The 15,010-nt window shown below is 37.8% G+C and overlaps 1 protein-coding gene and 1 long non-coding RNA gene across 2 annotated transcripts; both read right to left on the bottom strand.

Moving 5' to 3' along the window:
- Positions 1–351: 351 nt before the first annotated feature.
- On the bottom strand, positions 352–11,263 carry LOC108367780 (uncharacterized). The gene is made up of 3 exons (XR_001848298.1): positions 10,913–11,263; positions 10,715–10,716; positions 352–363 (listed from the first exon to the last, which is right to left on the bottom strand). It is a non-coding gene; the product is annotated as an uncharacterized LOC108367780 (long non-coding RNA).
- Positions 11,264–12,930: 1,667 nt separating this feature from the next.
- Positions 12,931–14,781, bottom strand: LOC108367778 (uncharacterized). The gene is made up of 4 exons (XM_017622473.1): positions 14,723–14,781; positions 14,413–14,526; positions 14,323–14,355; positions 12,931–13,116 (listed from the first exon to the last, which is right to left on the bottom strand). Exons 1-4 carry the CDS (start codon positions 14,723–14,725, stop codon positions 12,931–12,933), a joined length of 336 nt encoding a protein of 111 aa, XP_017477962.1. The 5' UTR covers positions 14,726–14,781.
- Positions 14,782–15,010: the final 229 nt, after the last annotated feature.

Below are 15,010 nucleotides of genomic sequence, written 5' to 3'. Positions count from 1 at the left end.
GTATCACTGTATTGTGACACTTAATAAACGCAACGCAAACAGCTGTGACAAGAAATACTAAAAGAAGTAAACAAAAAGAGCAAAAAGAAATGTGCAAAAATAAAAACGATCTCAGTTAACTACAAAGGAATTACAACAACAATGATAACAACAAATGACTCGGCAAGATTAGATGTATGCTAGTGAAATTTAATTAAATTTAATATAAACCACAAAAATCACAAAACTTTCACTTAGCTTCGATTATTATCACACTAAGATGCTCGTAGGCACTTTTTATAGCAACTTTTACTCAAAATTAGCACAATAAACTTTGCAAAATACAAAGACAAATCAGAGCACAATATAAGTAGAACTTCACAGCTTGACGTTTGCGTGTAGACGTTATACAAAAAGGTTTTTGGCTGGATAAAATATTAGCTTTTTCCAGAGTTCGTTGTTTTTCTATACCATTACTTATTGAAAATGTTTGCGTGTATACTTATATATGTATATGTAAGTAAAAAATTTTAGCTACCATTTTAAGCCACATCGACTGTAAGAGCTAAACTCTTTTTAGCCCTTTTTTTAAGGAATTTGGCTACCACTAAAAAGATTTGCGGCAACACTGCCTGCAACCCTGTAGTACCATGAGTTTTTTGGCTTATACATAGTGGAATTTCGTTAATAAATACAAAAAAAAAAATCTTTAAAATAACAGAATAGTGCGAAGTCTTTAAAAATGCCTAAAGCTATAAGAAATTTGTCAAGAGAAACGAGAGCCGCAAGGGCAATGGCCCGTAATCTGAGAATAGTAGCGGCGCATAGTGTATTATTATTCCCATATCCTAGAAAATATTAATTAAATTATTTTATGTCACCACATTTCGAAACAACGTCAAAAATGTTTTCAGAAATGCCTGATTAAGACCAAACAACAACAACTTCAAAATTTAAATCAAAGTGTATTGCGAGACGGGGTTTGATTTGGAAAATTACCAAGCGCAATAATATGTAAATTTGTATATTTGAAACTGAATCTCAATGTTTAATTTGTCGGTGTTGTGATTTATGCAACAATTGCTAAAATACCATTTTGGTCTTATTTTTTTAGGTATGTTCTTTTTCATGAATATACATTTTTGGGATTTGCGTAATCAAGGACTGAGTATTTCATGTTAAAGTAAAACGATGTTTACTTAAATTTAATTTTTTAATTTCATTAGACCCGCAAACTCGTTATTCGCGATTATTCGATAAAATTTGTATCTCAGTTTATGTATTTGCCACTCCTCTTAGACTTTAAACCAGTGTTGCCAGTTTACGGAATTTCGGCCTTTTTTCGGGATTTTATGACTAAAAAGGGCGAATGGGATTTTCTGCATACCATACCAAGCAAGAAATTTTAGTAATTGATAAATAAGAAAGTCCGCTCTCTGTGGTAAATTAACGCCGCACTATAGGCAAAACACGAGTTTTTTTTTTTAAATCGTAGATCTTCGCTTAGAAAATAGATAATGGAATGACAATTTTTTTATCGTGAAAATAAATGATCATATAATATAGGAAAACTATAGAGAAGTTACAACAACAATAACTTAACCCTCAAAATACCGTTCAAAATGTCACTTTTTTTTTGAAATTTTGGATTTTGGCTCCCATTCCACTAGAAAACGCTATATTGAATACACCATTAGCGCTATTTCTGAAAGATTTCTCCTTATTTTATCTTAAGACTCGATTTTTGGGGCATTGGATGCTCTACCCGAGTGGCCAGATCGGAAAAAGAAAAGCTACCTTTAAACTCTAATAACTCGTAAACTATCAGCTTTCACAAAAAAAATGTATATAACAAAAATGGTTATACTGGTCGATATCTTTACGAAAGTGCAGCATTTAACCCTTTAATGCAGAGCCTGTCATATATGAAACGCTTTATAACCCTTTCAAGGTAGAGGAAAGAGGTTCTCAATATGCTTTTGAACGTACTTTTTCTCATGTTGACGTAAATATTAATCGTAGAAAATTTTTCCATAGTAAAATAATAATAAAAAAAAAATTAATAAATAAATAAATGAAAAAATAAAAATAATTAAAATAAAAATAAATAAAAAATAAAAATAAATAAATTGTACGTTGAAAACATATTGAGAACCATTTTGCCTCTGCCTTGAAAGGGTTAAAAAGCGTTTCATATATGACAGACTCTGCATTAAAGGGTTGTTATTCAGCTTCTTGCTTAACGCTGTCGTATGAAACTGATCGGTATTGCATTTATTGGTCCGCTTTGTACTTGTTCGTCTCAACTTAGCTGTCAACATTAATTTTGTTTTACTTATATTTGCAAATCAAATTCTTTCTTTTGGATTTCAACTTTATTGAAGAAAGGTGTGCCTCAGCACAAGAAATACAAGTGTAAGAACTGTTTTTTGTTATACATATTACATATTAATTAATTGAATAAATATAGATTTTAGCATTATTACCAGCAACTGGATAAGCTGAAAATACGTTTTTTGACTTGCTCGCACTATCTTCAATAAACTAAAATACTTAGTTTTCCCTTGGGTGCAATCGGAAGTACACGTGGGACCATAACCTAAAAATGAGTCTTCGGACAGAACAAGCCTCGGCTGACGTTGTAACTTGGATGCCCAGATCGCTTCAACTGGCGCCACAGCTTTGTCGGCTGGGTGCGCATCCACAGAAGCGCAGGCGCCAGCTACAACAGTGCCTGTCATTCATGACCCCCAAGACTTTATCGCGTCTACTCCAATGCCCTTGCCAACTGTTTCTCGTTTAGACTGTCAGGCAGACGGGTCCCCACGCGATCCTTCACCACTACGTACTCGATCGGGTACTTTGCGCAACGAAAAACCTAAGAAACGTGCACGAATCACACGAGCGCCAATTGCCAGTGACACCGCGAATGCAGAAAGTCAACTGCAAGGTACGTGGGGTGCCAACTCTGGCAGCTATGTTCCTAATTTAGTTCCGTCAACATCAACATCTGANTCAGTGACACCACGAATGCAGAAAGTCAACTGCAAGGTACGTGGGGTGCCAGCTCTGGCAGCTATGTTCCTAATTTAGTTCCGTCAACATCAACATCTGACGATGCCACTCCAGAGTTGAGAAATCAGCTGTCGGGAATGGGGTTACATAACAAACATAATGTCAGTATATTCTATCAGCCGTCTTCGACATGCGGTACGTCACAAAGCATTTGTCCACCTCTTGAGTCAACCTATTGCAGCTTTCCTCATAATTTTCTCACGACAGCTAGAACGTGTGGCCATAACTATTCCAATCAAATGCATGCAACTGCTCGTGCTACTGGAATATTTTCAGGGAATGTACCAACGCAAAGAACTACATTCAAATCACTACTCAAGAACTACTATCAAATGCGTTTGCACCTAACCTCGCACCCGTGTTCAGCATGTCTGGTGGGCGATTGGGAAATATTTCCTCATCTTCGGCTTCATTTCACAATCCGACAAATTCATCACAGCTAAACGGGTTTCAAAATTTCGGAGTTCGTTCTAGCCATTGTAATCACGCCTTTCCACCATGGTCATTTCATAATCCAACGAATTTTTCCAACGCTTTCTTTGGTGACCGCTCTTTTCGGGTAACCCAGAAGAATGGCCTGTTTTAATCACCAATTTTCAACAATCTACTGAGCGCTGTGGTTTCACCAACCAGGAGAATCTACAAAAATGTCTAAGAGGACAGGCCCTAGAAGCTGTACGTAGAAAACTCATGATGATATGGTCGGGCGGATATAATACAACAAACACTGCAAGTCAATTTAAGGCAGTATCCAGAGCTAGGGATGAATAAAATGGAAACTTTAATTAATTACACGTTAGCCGTCCAAATTACCGAACAACTATGCAAGCTATTGGGTTAGACAATTATTTAAATTATCCAATGTTGCTTAACGATCTGTTGACAAATTTGCCTTATGACCTTAAGCTTGATTGGGGACGTTATAGGTTAATGCATCAACGAGTTGACATTATGGCTTTCGATGAGTGGTTGTTCGCCCTCGCCACATGCGCCAGCCAGGTTACGCCTCTCGGTCACTCTGTTGTATCTTCGTCTCGTGTAGAAGAAAAGAAAGGTAGTCGCAAGCAGCAACGCGAAATGCTTATGACACATGATTTAGCAGGGGGGCGATGGCGAGCATATGGAATGCTCCAAATGCCTCAAATCTCATCTATTGGGAGATTGCAGTGAGTTTTTTGCTATGAAAAGGGAGGCTAGATGGGATTTTGTTCGCGATAAAAGGTTGTGTATCCGCTGTTTCAAAAGGCACTTTGTAAGAAATTGTAATTCTAAGAAGAAATGCGGGGTTGACGGCTGTCAAATGGCTTACAACCCACTTTTGCATACCACACGCAAAACCGGTGTTGACAGTCATACGAAAACAGCCAAAAAATTAGACGTCACAAATGAGACGACCTCATCCGTTTTATGTCACCTAAAGGATGGTAAACAACGCACACTGTTTCGTTATATACCCGTGACGTTGTTCGGCAAATGCGGGGTGGTGAATACATATGCCTTTGCTGATGAAGGGTCGGCGTGCACACTGATTGAGCGTAGTTTAGCGAACGAGTTGGGTTTGGATGGTCCTCAGAAAGAGCTTTGTCTATAATGGACTGGTAATATAACCCAAAATGAAACAGAATCGAAGGCAATCAGAGTGAAAATATCTTCGCTCAATAGAGGGGCGCGAGGCTTCTATCTGGAGAATGCTCGAACAGTGTCGAAATTAAACTTGCCACTACAATCTCTTGAACGGAAAGATATATCCGATCGCGAACATCTGAAGAATGTGCCGGTTTATCCCTATGAAGCAGTTCAGGCACGAACTCTAATTGGCTTGGACAACATTAAACTCTGTGTGCCTCTAGAGATCCGGCAATCGGAAGCTGACAATATAATTGCTGTCAGGTGCAAGCTGGGATGGTCGGTATTTGGCCGGAATAATAATAACGAACAGAATCCATCGCGGGTGATGCAGTGCTAACAGCCGTTTAGAGGAGCTCCTACAGTCATACTTTTCATTAGAGTCAGTAGGCATTCGGGCAGTCGACCCCCTCACCTCAAAGGAAGACGAACGCTCTCTACGAATCATGGAGTCTACAACGAAATACCTTCCGCACAAAAAAAGATGGGAGACAGGTCTTTTATGGAAAGACGATAATGTCAAGCTATCCGACTCCCTCCAAATGGCCCGACGCAGGTTACAGTGTTTAGAATCAAAAATGTCGCGGAATCCTGATTTAAAACAGTTTACCATAAGTACCATCGTAGAGTACGAGCGCAAGGGCTACGTAAAGAAGCTTGAAAATCACGATACATTTCGCAGGAACAAATCTTGGTACATTCCAATATTTACGGTTACCAATATTAATAAAAATAAAACTAGGCTAGTGTGGGACGCAGCCGCAGCTGTTAATAACGCCGCCCTGAATTCCATTCTCATGAAGGGTCCAGATCTCATAAAGTCTCTTGTGGGTATCATAATCCGCTTCCGAGAGAAGCTAATTGCTTTATGTGGCGATATTCGTGAGATGTATCACCAGGTACTAGTAAATGAAGAAGATCAAGCTGCACGGAAATTTTTATGGCATGGAAGGGACACAACAAGGGATCCCGACATCTACATAATGCAGGTGATGACATTTGGGGCGTCTTGTTCGCCTTCGTCAGCCAACTACGTAAAAAACAAAAATGCTGAGCGATTCCGGAGCCAACACCCTACTGTGGTAGATGCCATCATCGAGGATTCCTTTGTAGATGATTGGCTTTAAAGTGCGCAAACAGAAGAAGAAATGATACGCCTTGCTTCGATCGTACGTATGATACACGCCGATGGTGGATTCGAAATGAGAAGTTGGAAATCGAACTCTGCAAATGTGTTACATGCTTTGAGTGGACAATCTAAACAAGATAATAAACGTATTGAAAATCCGGGCACAAATCAAGAGAAAGTACTCAGAATGAGGTGGTCTCCGACTGATGATGTGTTAACGTTTTCCGAGAAGTTTTCCAAAGAAATTTTAAGTAAGAATAAATCTCCAACCAAACGCGAGATCCCTCGCGTGAGAATCTTTGACCCGCTAGGCCTTTTGGAATTTTATCTTATCTACGCGAAAATATTAATGCAAGAGATCTGGCGGTCAGGCGTTACATGGGGCGAGACCATTACGGCAGAACAAGAAGAAAAGTGGTGGATTTGGTTACGCCGCTTACGGTCAATATCGAACGTACGTGTCCCTCGCTGCTATACCCTTGTTAACTCCGCTCAAAAAATTGAGTTACACGTATTTGTTGATGCCAGTGTGGACGCCTACGCAGCAGTGGCATACTTACGTGCAGAACAAAAGAAACGATTCGCTTGCAGCATGGTGGCAATCTTGGCTTGCGATTGGCAAAATTTTTATCAAAGGAACTTTCTGTTTCTCTTGATCGCCGGGTTTCCTGGACTGATTCCAAAAATGTATTGTACTGGATAAGGTCAGACGCGATAAAGTTTCGGCAATTTGTGGCTGTACGAGTAGGCGAAATATTGGAAGATTCTCTGGTCGAAGAATGGAGGTGGGTTCCATCATCAGAAAATGTGGCCGATGAAGGGACCAAGTGGTCAAAAGAACCGATATTAGACTCTGGTACGCGATGGTTTAAAGGCCGCACTTTCTTAACTCTTTCAGAAGATAAGTGGCCAAAAGGGAATCTCGATGGAGAGTCGGAACGGATGCTCCACATAGAATTAAAGGATAAATCGCCGTCGATTCTGAAATGCATAAGCCCCGATCCCCAACGTTTCAGCAAGTGGGAGAGACTACGATATGCGCAAGGCTATGTATTACGTTTCCTCAATAAAATCGCGTTAAAATCCTTGCAATCGGTCAGCATTTTCAAGTTGCTAAGCAAACTAGACATAGAAGGATACGAATACACTATAATTCGTAATTGTCAAGAAGAAGTGTTTGGTAATGATATTTCACGCCTGCTTGTGGGAAAAAACGTTCCTCCGAATAGTAATATCTACAAATTTCCTCCCTATTTGGATGAATATGGTATTTTGAAAGTGGGAGGCAGAATCGACGAAATCAAAGAGGTGAGTTTCTCAGTAAAGCGGCCTACGATATTGCCCCGCCATCACCAGGTCACGCGTCTAATTGCGGATTTCTATCATCGTAAGTTTTATCATTACCACGTCGAAATCATAGTGAACGAGATGCGCCAAATGTATTGGATTCAGGGCTTGCAAGCACTAGTAAGAGACAGCGAGAAATTACCAACTGTGCCGAAGCAATCGTGCAACGCCGCATCCACCGGAAATGGAAGTTTTAACAGTCGAGAGACTTGACGTCTTTACTCGTCCCTTCACGAACACNGGTATTGGATTCAGGGCTTGCAAGCACTAGTAAGAGACAGACGCCGCATCCACCGTTTTAACAGTCGAGAGACTTGACGTCTTTACTCGTCCCTTCACGAACACAGGTATCGACTATTTCGGCCCAATTGAGGTAGTAGTTGGGCGGCGACGGGAGAAACGCTGGGGGTCCTCTTCACTTGCCTTATAGTACGCGCAGTGCATATCGAGTTGGCGACATCGCTTTCAACTGATTGCCTTTTGCTTGTACTAAAACAGTTTGTTGCCCGTCGTGGTGTGCCGGTATGTATATGGTCAGATAATGGCACTAATTTTCGCGGACCCCGTCGCATATTAGAAGATAAAATAAAGAAATTATCTCCTGAGGAACTCGAAGGTCGTCGTCTGGAGATTAAATGGAAGTTCATACCACCTGCAGCTCCGCACATGGGGGGTTGTTGGGAAAGAATGGTTCGTTCAGTTAAATCAGTACTTATGGACATATTACCACCGGCTAATTTACGAGAAGACATACTTAAAGCGGCTTTAGCAGAAGTCGAATTCATTTTAAACTCCCGACCGCTTACATACGTTCCGCTTGACTCCCCAGAGGCTGATGCGATAACTCCCAATCATTTCCTTTTAGGTAGTTCAAGCGGCGAAAAGATACACTACCTTGAGGAGACTCACCATTCAGCATTAACCAAGAATCTTCGGGTCTCTGGACAAGTGGCCGATCAATTTTGGAAAAGATGGTTGCGGGAGTACTTGCCTTGAGTACTTACCTAATGGTTCGACAGAGCTACGGACCCAATACGTATCGGTGATGTGGTGATCATCGTTGACGAAAGCGTTAAAGGAAATACTTGGAAAAGAGGAATCATTGTAGATATCAATCAATCGGGTGACGGTGAAGTACGTAGTGCTGTGGTCAAGACCAATGAAGGATTGTATACCAGGCCGGCCGTTAAGCTTGCAAAGCTTGATGTACGGGGTGAACCACATACAGCGGAGCAGCTCGAAGTTCACGGAGGGGGGTATGTTACTCTTCTTCTTGCTTAACGCCATCGTATGAAACTGATCGGTATTGCATTTATTGGTCCGCTTTGTACTTGTTCTCCTCAACTTAGCTTTCAACATTAACTTTGTTTTATTTATATTTGCAAATCAAATTCTTTCTTTTGGATTTCAACTTTATTGAAGAAAGGTGTGCCTCAGCACAAGAAATACAAGTGTAAGAACTGTTTTATACATATTACATATTAATTAATTGAATAAATATAGATTTTAGCATAATTACCAGCAACTGGATAAGCTGAAAATACGTTTTTTGATTTGCTCGCACTATCTTCATTAAGGGTTAAATGCTGCACTTTTGTAAAGATATCGACCAGTATAACCATTTTTGTTATATACATTTTTTCGTGAAAGCTGATAGTTTACGAGTTACTAAAAGGTAGCTTTTCTTTTTCCAATCGGGTACAGCATCCAATGTCCCAAAAATCGAATCTTAAGATAAAGTAAAGAGAAATCTTTCAGAAACAGTGCTAATGGTGTATTAAAAAGTGTTTTCTAGTGGAATGGGAGCCAACATCAAAAATTTCAAAAAAAGTGACATTTTGAACGGTATTTTGAGTGTTAAGTTATTGTTGTTGTATAGTTTTCCTATATTATAAGATCATTTATCTTCACGATAAAAAACTTTGTATTCCATTACCTCTTTTGTAAACGAAGATCGACGATTTTGAAAAAAAAAACTAGTGTTTTGCCTATAGTGCGCCGTCCATATGAACCCTGTCAACGGAACTTCATTCACTTTAAATGAGTTGTAATAGCAAGTTTATGAGTTATACAGAAAGTAATTTGGAAAAAATAAAGTGATAGAAGTTAGAAAAACGTGTGGGGAACACAAGAAGTTGTGTATTTTGAAAACATTAGAAAATATTTCCAACTATTGATTCTTTTTTCTAAAGATTCGAGTTTCTAGATTCTGAAAAGTGTTTTAATGATTGTATTGTTTGATATGGAAATAGTAAAATTTGCTATTGGCAAACGTTTGGGAGGTAGTCGTTAACAAAGGGGCAGTAAGGGCCAATTTCACGGTGCGTAGTTCACTCAGAAACGGCAGTTAACTAGATATTTTCAGTACAAAAATCTGTAGTTAACTGCCGATTCTGAGTTAACTACGCACTGTGAAATTGGCCCTAAATAGTTCAATGGTTACCGACATCAAAATGAAAAAGAGAAATAGATTAAGCGAAAAAGCATTAAATATGTGTAGTCAAATCTAATTTACTCAACCAACAACCTAATTGTGCGACTTAGGGCCAGTTTTTCAGTGCACGGCTGTGGTTTAAACATAGTTTAAACGCCCAAGCTGGCTGGTTTAAACTACTGATAAACTGATCAATTTAAACGCGAAAACGTGTGTGTAAATTATTTTTGTCTTTAGAAATTTTAAAATTGAGAAAATATAATGCGTAGGTATATTAAAGCGGGCCACTTTGTATGGGAGATTTTTTCGACTATACGCATATTGCACATACATACGTGCATATATGTAATACTCCTATATTGGCAGTAAGAGCTAGTACCGTCCGAAAACAGTACAGTACAGATATATCAATAAACACGTACGAAAGAAAAGGAACACATACGTTTATAAATAAACATGTACACGACACATTTACAAAAACGGCACTCAAGTACACAATGCGTTGATAAAAACAGCGCTAGACTGTCTCGCTTTGATTTCGGAATGCTTACACATTGAAATGTTAGCTTACTACTAATTCTAAGCAACTTTGCCAAAGAAACCATGGCTCTAAAATCAATTTAGAATTTGCCAAATTTCGAAAATAGGTTTCTTAGAACTTTGCTGTAGTGTCGTAAAGAATTGTTAAATTTTGCACAAAAACATGCTGTAGGGGTTTTTTGGTATGAGGAATCCATTTTTGCACTTTTTTTTTCTTAAAACCAAGGATGCATTGTAACATTAATTTTAGCGTTTAGCAAAAAAAAGCAGTCGTTTCTGCTGAAACGATTTAGTTTTTTTATCGTTTAGGTTGTTACGGGTTCCCTTGACGCTAATGCAGACACATTGAATAGAAGCTTATCCGTTGACTAATCTCACTGAGGACAATCGCCTTTGCCATATAGTGTGCACTCGCAGTAATACCAGCTGCTTCAGTCTCATGGGTCCGGTTAATTCGTGGCAGGGAGGGCGAAAGGTTTCTACTATACGCACGCGTCCAAAAAAACCCACAAACAAGAAAAAGATTGTTTGCACACTGAAAGAAACTACTACGAGGAAAACAAACTAAAACGACGAACCGACACGCCTCTACAATAATCTCTGCAATTCCTATTTAATCGAAAGGTTAAGCGCCTAGCAGCTTAGAGATGTAATTTAGGCTGCTCTTATTCCCCCCCTTCCATGGTTTCCGTAGATTTTTGTAGAAACCCCTTTTACCCGCCAACAATTCCTTTAGGATTTCAACCAAATTTTTTTGTATTTACCAATCCATGACATAGAACATTATGGAAGAATACAAGTGAGATATCTTAGGGTTGACAGATAGTTGACAGGGTGTTCAATATGGCGATGACAGTGTGAACAATATGGCAGCCAATATGGCATACAACACCGAATGGCCCGAAGTTGCAAAACTATGACCCGAATGAAACGCTTCGTGAAAATCCAGGGTTGCGAAGTGGTATTTTGTTGGAAAATATAAGCCAGGATTTTGTGCAGCGCCGAATTTTAACAAAAGAGGGTTTTGTGTTCTCAAGATGAACAGAAAAGGGTTGCTGTGCTGTTTCGTTTTAAGCTTATTTTAATCTTAAGGTATCTAATTAAATATTAAAAGGAGACAAAACTTAAAGCAAAAATTTAAAATATATGTACATATCTGAAAATCTTAAATAAAATATATATTTTCACGAGAGATAAATTAAATAAAATGGGTTAACTTTAGGGGAAATATACTTATCAGATTGGGTCAGATAGCGCTTTTACGTTATAAATAAAAATAATTCCTACTTAAATTTTATATAATTTTGGGGACGTATTTCTAAGCTCACTCTGAGATCTGTGAAATAATACATATTTATGTGCATATATTGTGTTGATTATGCTCTAAATCGCTAAACAATTCTTGCAGCAATCAGCACCATTGGAAAGTGAAGTGACAATAGGCTGGTTTTCTTTATAAAGCAAGTTTTAATTTCGAATTATTTCTATAATAAACTACAATTATTGTTTGTTTCCATTTCTGTCAACCGCGCCAATTATTTATTAAAAAAATGTTGTTTAAAAATAGCAGATTTTGTTTACTTTTGAATAAGACTTTATCGAGTGCGCTATAAATGCTGTAAAGAAATATATGTTGAGTCCAATCGGTTTTTTGCTAATGCGGTTCTTGTGTAGGTATAAACAAGGTATATTAAAAATGAAAGGCATGAAAAAATATCATTATTTTCGTATTTAAAATTAATCGGAATTTTATGGGGGGTTATAAAAACTCGTTTTAATTGAAACTTTGTTTTTTCGGCTATATTTGTTATTATTTATTGGCCCAGATGTAAATATTGAATGAAATAACATATTTTAAATATTTACGGAACTACCATTTGTATGCAACCCTGCCTATCCTATATTCAAGTAGATGTAATTCGAAAAATTTAAACGGATTTCTTCAAATCAACCTGAGCTGCGGACATATTGCGAATTCATTTTTAAACATTAACCACTACATTATATTAGTATTAAATACTTTCAATTAAGAAATAATTCTTATTAGAAAATAAATATGAATCGTTTTATTTTAAATATTCCAATGTATATTTTTTGTTAATGCAGATAGTGCGGATTTAATGTATTTTATAACCGTTACATGGGGAACATAAATTTAATGCAGATTGCTATTAACAATTTTTACACATTTGACGATTGTAATCAGTTTCTTTCAAAACTATAATCTAAATGATTGCAAGGTGTATTTTTTACGATCAAAACAGATTCCAATATTAGGTATATTATGAAAATGCAATCCAATTTGATTTGAGTTATTCAGTTTTAGATACATTTAGATTTCTGTATTCGTATGGAATAGTAGTTTATGCCGGGAAGCTGGCTTTAGTATAATCCGGCATTCCCTTTATTATTTACAACACAAGGAATTTTTTGATGACCCTTAACAAGAATATGGACGTGCTAGTATCGGAATTATTTCTTGCACGTTTATTTGCCAAAATTTCTTCAACGGCTCGGCGCCAGTGAGCGCGAATGCCGCATTATACTAAAACTTGCCTTTTTTCCATACGAGTGGGGCACGTGCGAAATGCGGATTTTCCCAGTTGCAGTACTGCAGTAACTCGACACCTTCCTCACCAACAGCTCTGTCCTCTCTGAGCTTCTTAATGTAACTGCAAATAAAACATTGAAATTTAAGAAAAATTACTATCACAGCGTTTCACTTGTAGCGTTTCACTCTTGTAATATATTGGCTATCAAGCACCAGAAAATTTCCATCACGCATTCCATATGCCACCGATTATCGTGGATCAATTGAAATACTGTCATCACAGCTTTTTGGTACTCCAGCAACTGGTGTGTCTATGGCGGAGTTATGTGGAGCTGTTGCATGACTAAGATCAATTTGGATTCTTTGAGAACTGGCTTGTTTGTTGCGAGAGCTATTGGCATGAAATGTATGCAAATTAGATTTCCAAACGAGCAACTGTTGAATACAGGAAAAACTTTATATTATATGGTTCCGCTAAAGTGCACTACTACCGTGTATAAATTGGTCGACCTTCTAATAAATCAAGCAATCTTATTGTATCGTCATCGCCGCCAGTCACCAAGAAATTTCCACTTGGGTGAAATGCAACATCATTCTCCGGCGACGAATGCACTGTATTAGCTCGCCTTCAGCTATGTCAAATGTCTTAACGCGGTTACAACTTAATGCTAAAGCCACCAGACTACCCAGCAAAAAATCGGTAATCGCTTTTAGTGGTAACGTGTTCTAGAAGGCATAGCGTTATAATGCCTTCGAATTTTTTCGCTTCTTTTAGGCATTGCCAGTAATGCAAAGTAGAATGTCCTATAATATTTATTTTTTAATTCGTTTCTTTGCTTAATTTCCGGGAATGCAAAGTAGAATGTCCTACAATATTTTATTTGTTTCGCTTCTTTGCTTCATTTCGGGGAATGCAAAGTAGAATGTCCTACAATATTTTATTCGTTTCGCTTCTTTGCTTCATTTCGGGGAATGCAAAGTAGAATGTCCTACAATATTTTATTTGTTTCGCTTCTTTGCTTCATTTCGGGGAATGCAAAGTAGAATGCTGCATCGTAGTCAGCTGAAAAATGGAATGAATATCCAAAAATTCTTTTTCTACCGTTACTTTCTGTGGAAATTTGTCTCGCATAAAAATCATGTTTTGCTTTGTTCAATTAGCAGCGAAGTTGAAGTCAGTCAATGAAGTGACGTACAAGAGTGAGGAAGTACAATTTTAAGCTTAATTAAATATGCATGTATGTACATACCGATTTTAAAGAAAATCTAAATACCTAAATACATACATATGTACGCCGATTTATAAAAATTTTAATTAATTTTAACCTTTTAAGACATTTTCTGATTTCAATTTAATATAAATAAGTATGTACTTATCTAGGCATTCTACATTAGTTTCTCTGTAAGGCATTCTTTGTTCGCTTCTCTGGATTCTGTTTATCCATGCGTTCTCCCTTCGTTTGAAGGTAATGCTGCGGGTAAGGGCTTACCTCCATTGACATGCCCATGTTAAAATAAGGCCTTCTTGAAGCGAAACGGTAAGCGATTCCCATCGCCTAGCTCGTTTCCACTTTCGTTTCTGTGGTAATCGTGTTTTTTGCTGGGTACCGTCTGGATGCCATGCCAGCTGTCGTCCTATACCTCTTCCCCCGGTGAACGTTCGCATACATTCGCCTGAAAATGTATCGCAAATTCTTAACTTGTCATCGCCGCACGATGAAATTAACTTACCATTAGGGCTGAATTTTGCTGCGCGCACCCATTTGTTTGTCCAGTGAAAGATGTGTATTTTGAATCAGTATTTTGATGGCTGTTCGCCATTTTTCTAGTCTGCAAACGAATAAGCTGACGAAGATGCATACAAATTCAAGCACATTGTTGCATTCTACCGTAATTTTTAAAAGCTTAAAATCTAAAACATATGTGAAAAACTTTTATAAACTGAATATTTCTCATGTCGCAATCAAAACGAAATTTTATAAATAGCATTTTTAAAAAGCAATCATCTAATATTTTTCAAGTTTTTGGGCATATATGTTACCATTTGAACAACAAATACTACCAAGTTTTAAGAGACTATTTAATGCAACTCAGGTCAAAAAAGCGCAGTTTAGACCAAAATAAGCAACTGTAAAAAACAGATGATCGCAGCTGTGGCCCAGGATGACTGGTATTGCTAAGATATCTCGCTTGTATTTGTACACAATGATACATACTTTGCTTTAAGTCTTACGATACTATTGCTTACTCATCAACTCATAAGAGATGCACGAAATTCAGATATTTTTGTTCTTTTATAAACGATTTCCCAAGCTATTATGGAACTAAT

The sequence above is a fragment of the Rhagoletis zephyria genome, unplaced genomic scaffold (assembly GCF_001687245.7).
Source record: "Rhagoletis zephyria isolate East Lansing unplaced genomic scaffold, Rhagoletis_zephyria_1.1 Rzeph_scaffold_02812, whole genome shotgun sequence".
NCBI classification, from domain to species: Eukaryota; Metazoa; Arthropoda; class Insecta; order Diptera; family Tephritidae; genus Rhagoletis; species Rhagoletis zephyria.
This window is presented reverse-complemented; position numbering and strand designations above follow the sequence as displayed.

What these genes read in the sequence shown, in the direction of transcription:
- LOC108367778 (XM_017622473.1), bottom strand. An exon ending in AGCAAAATTCAGCCCTAATG is followed by an intron (nt 14,356 to 14,412) that starts GTAAGTTAATTT and finishes ATACATTTTCAG; the next exon opens with GCGAATGTATGCGAACGTTC. An exon ending in AACGTTCACCGGGGGAAGAG is followed by an intron (nt 13,117 to 14,322) that starts GTATAGGACGAC and finishes TGTATTCAACAG; the next exon opens with TTGCTCGTTTGGAAATCTAA.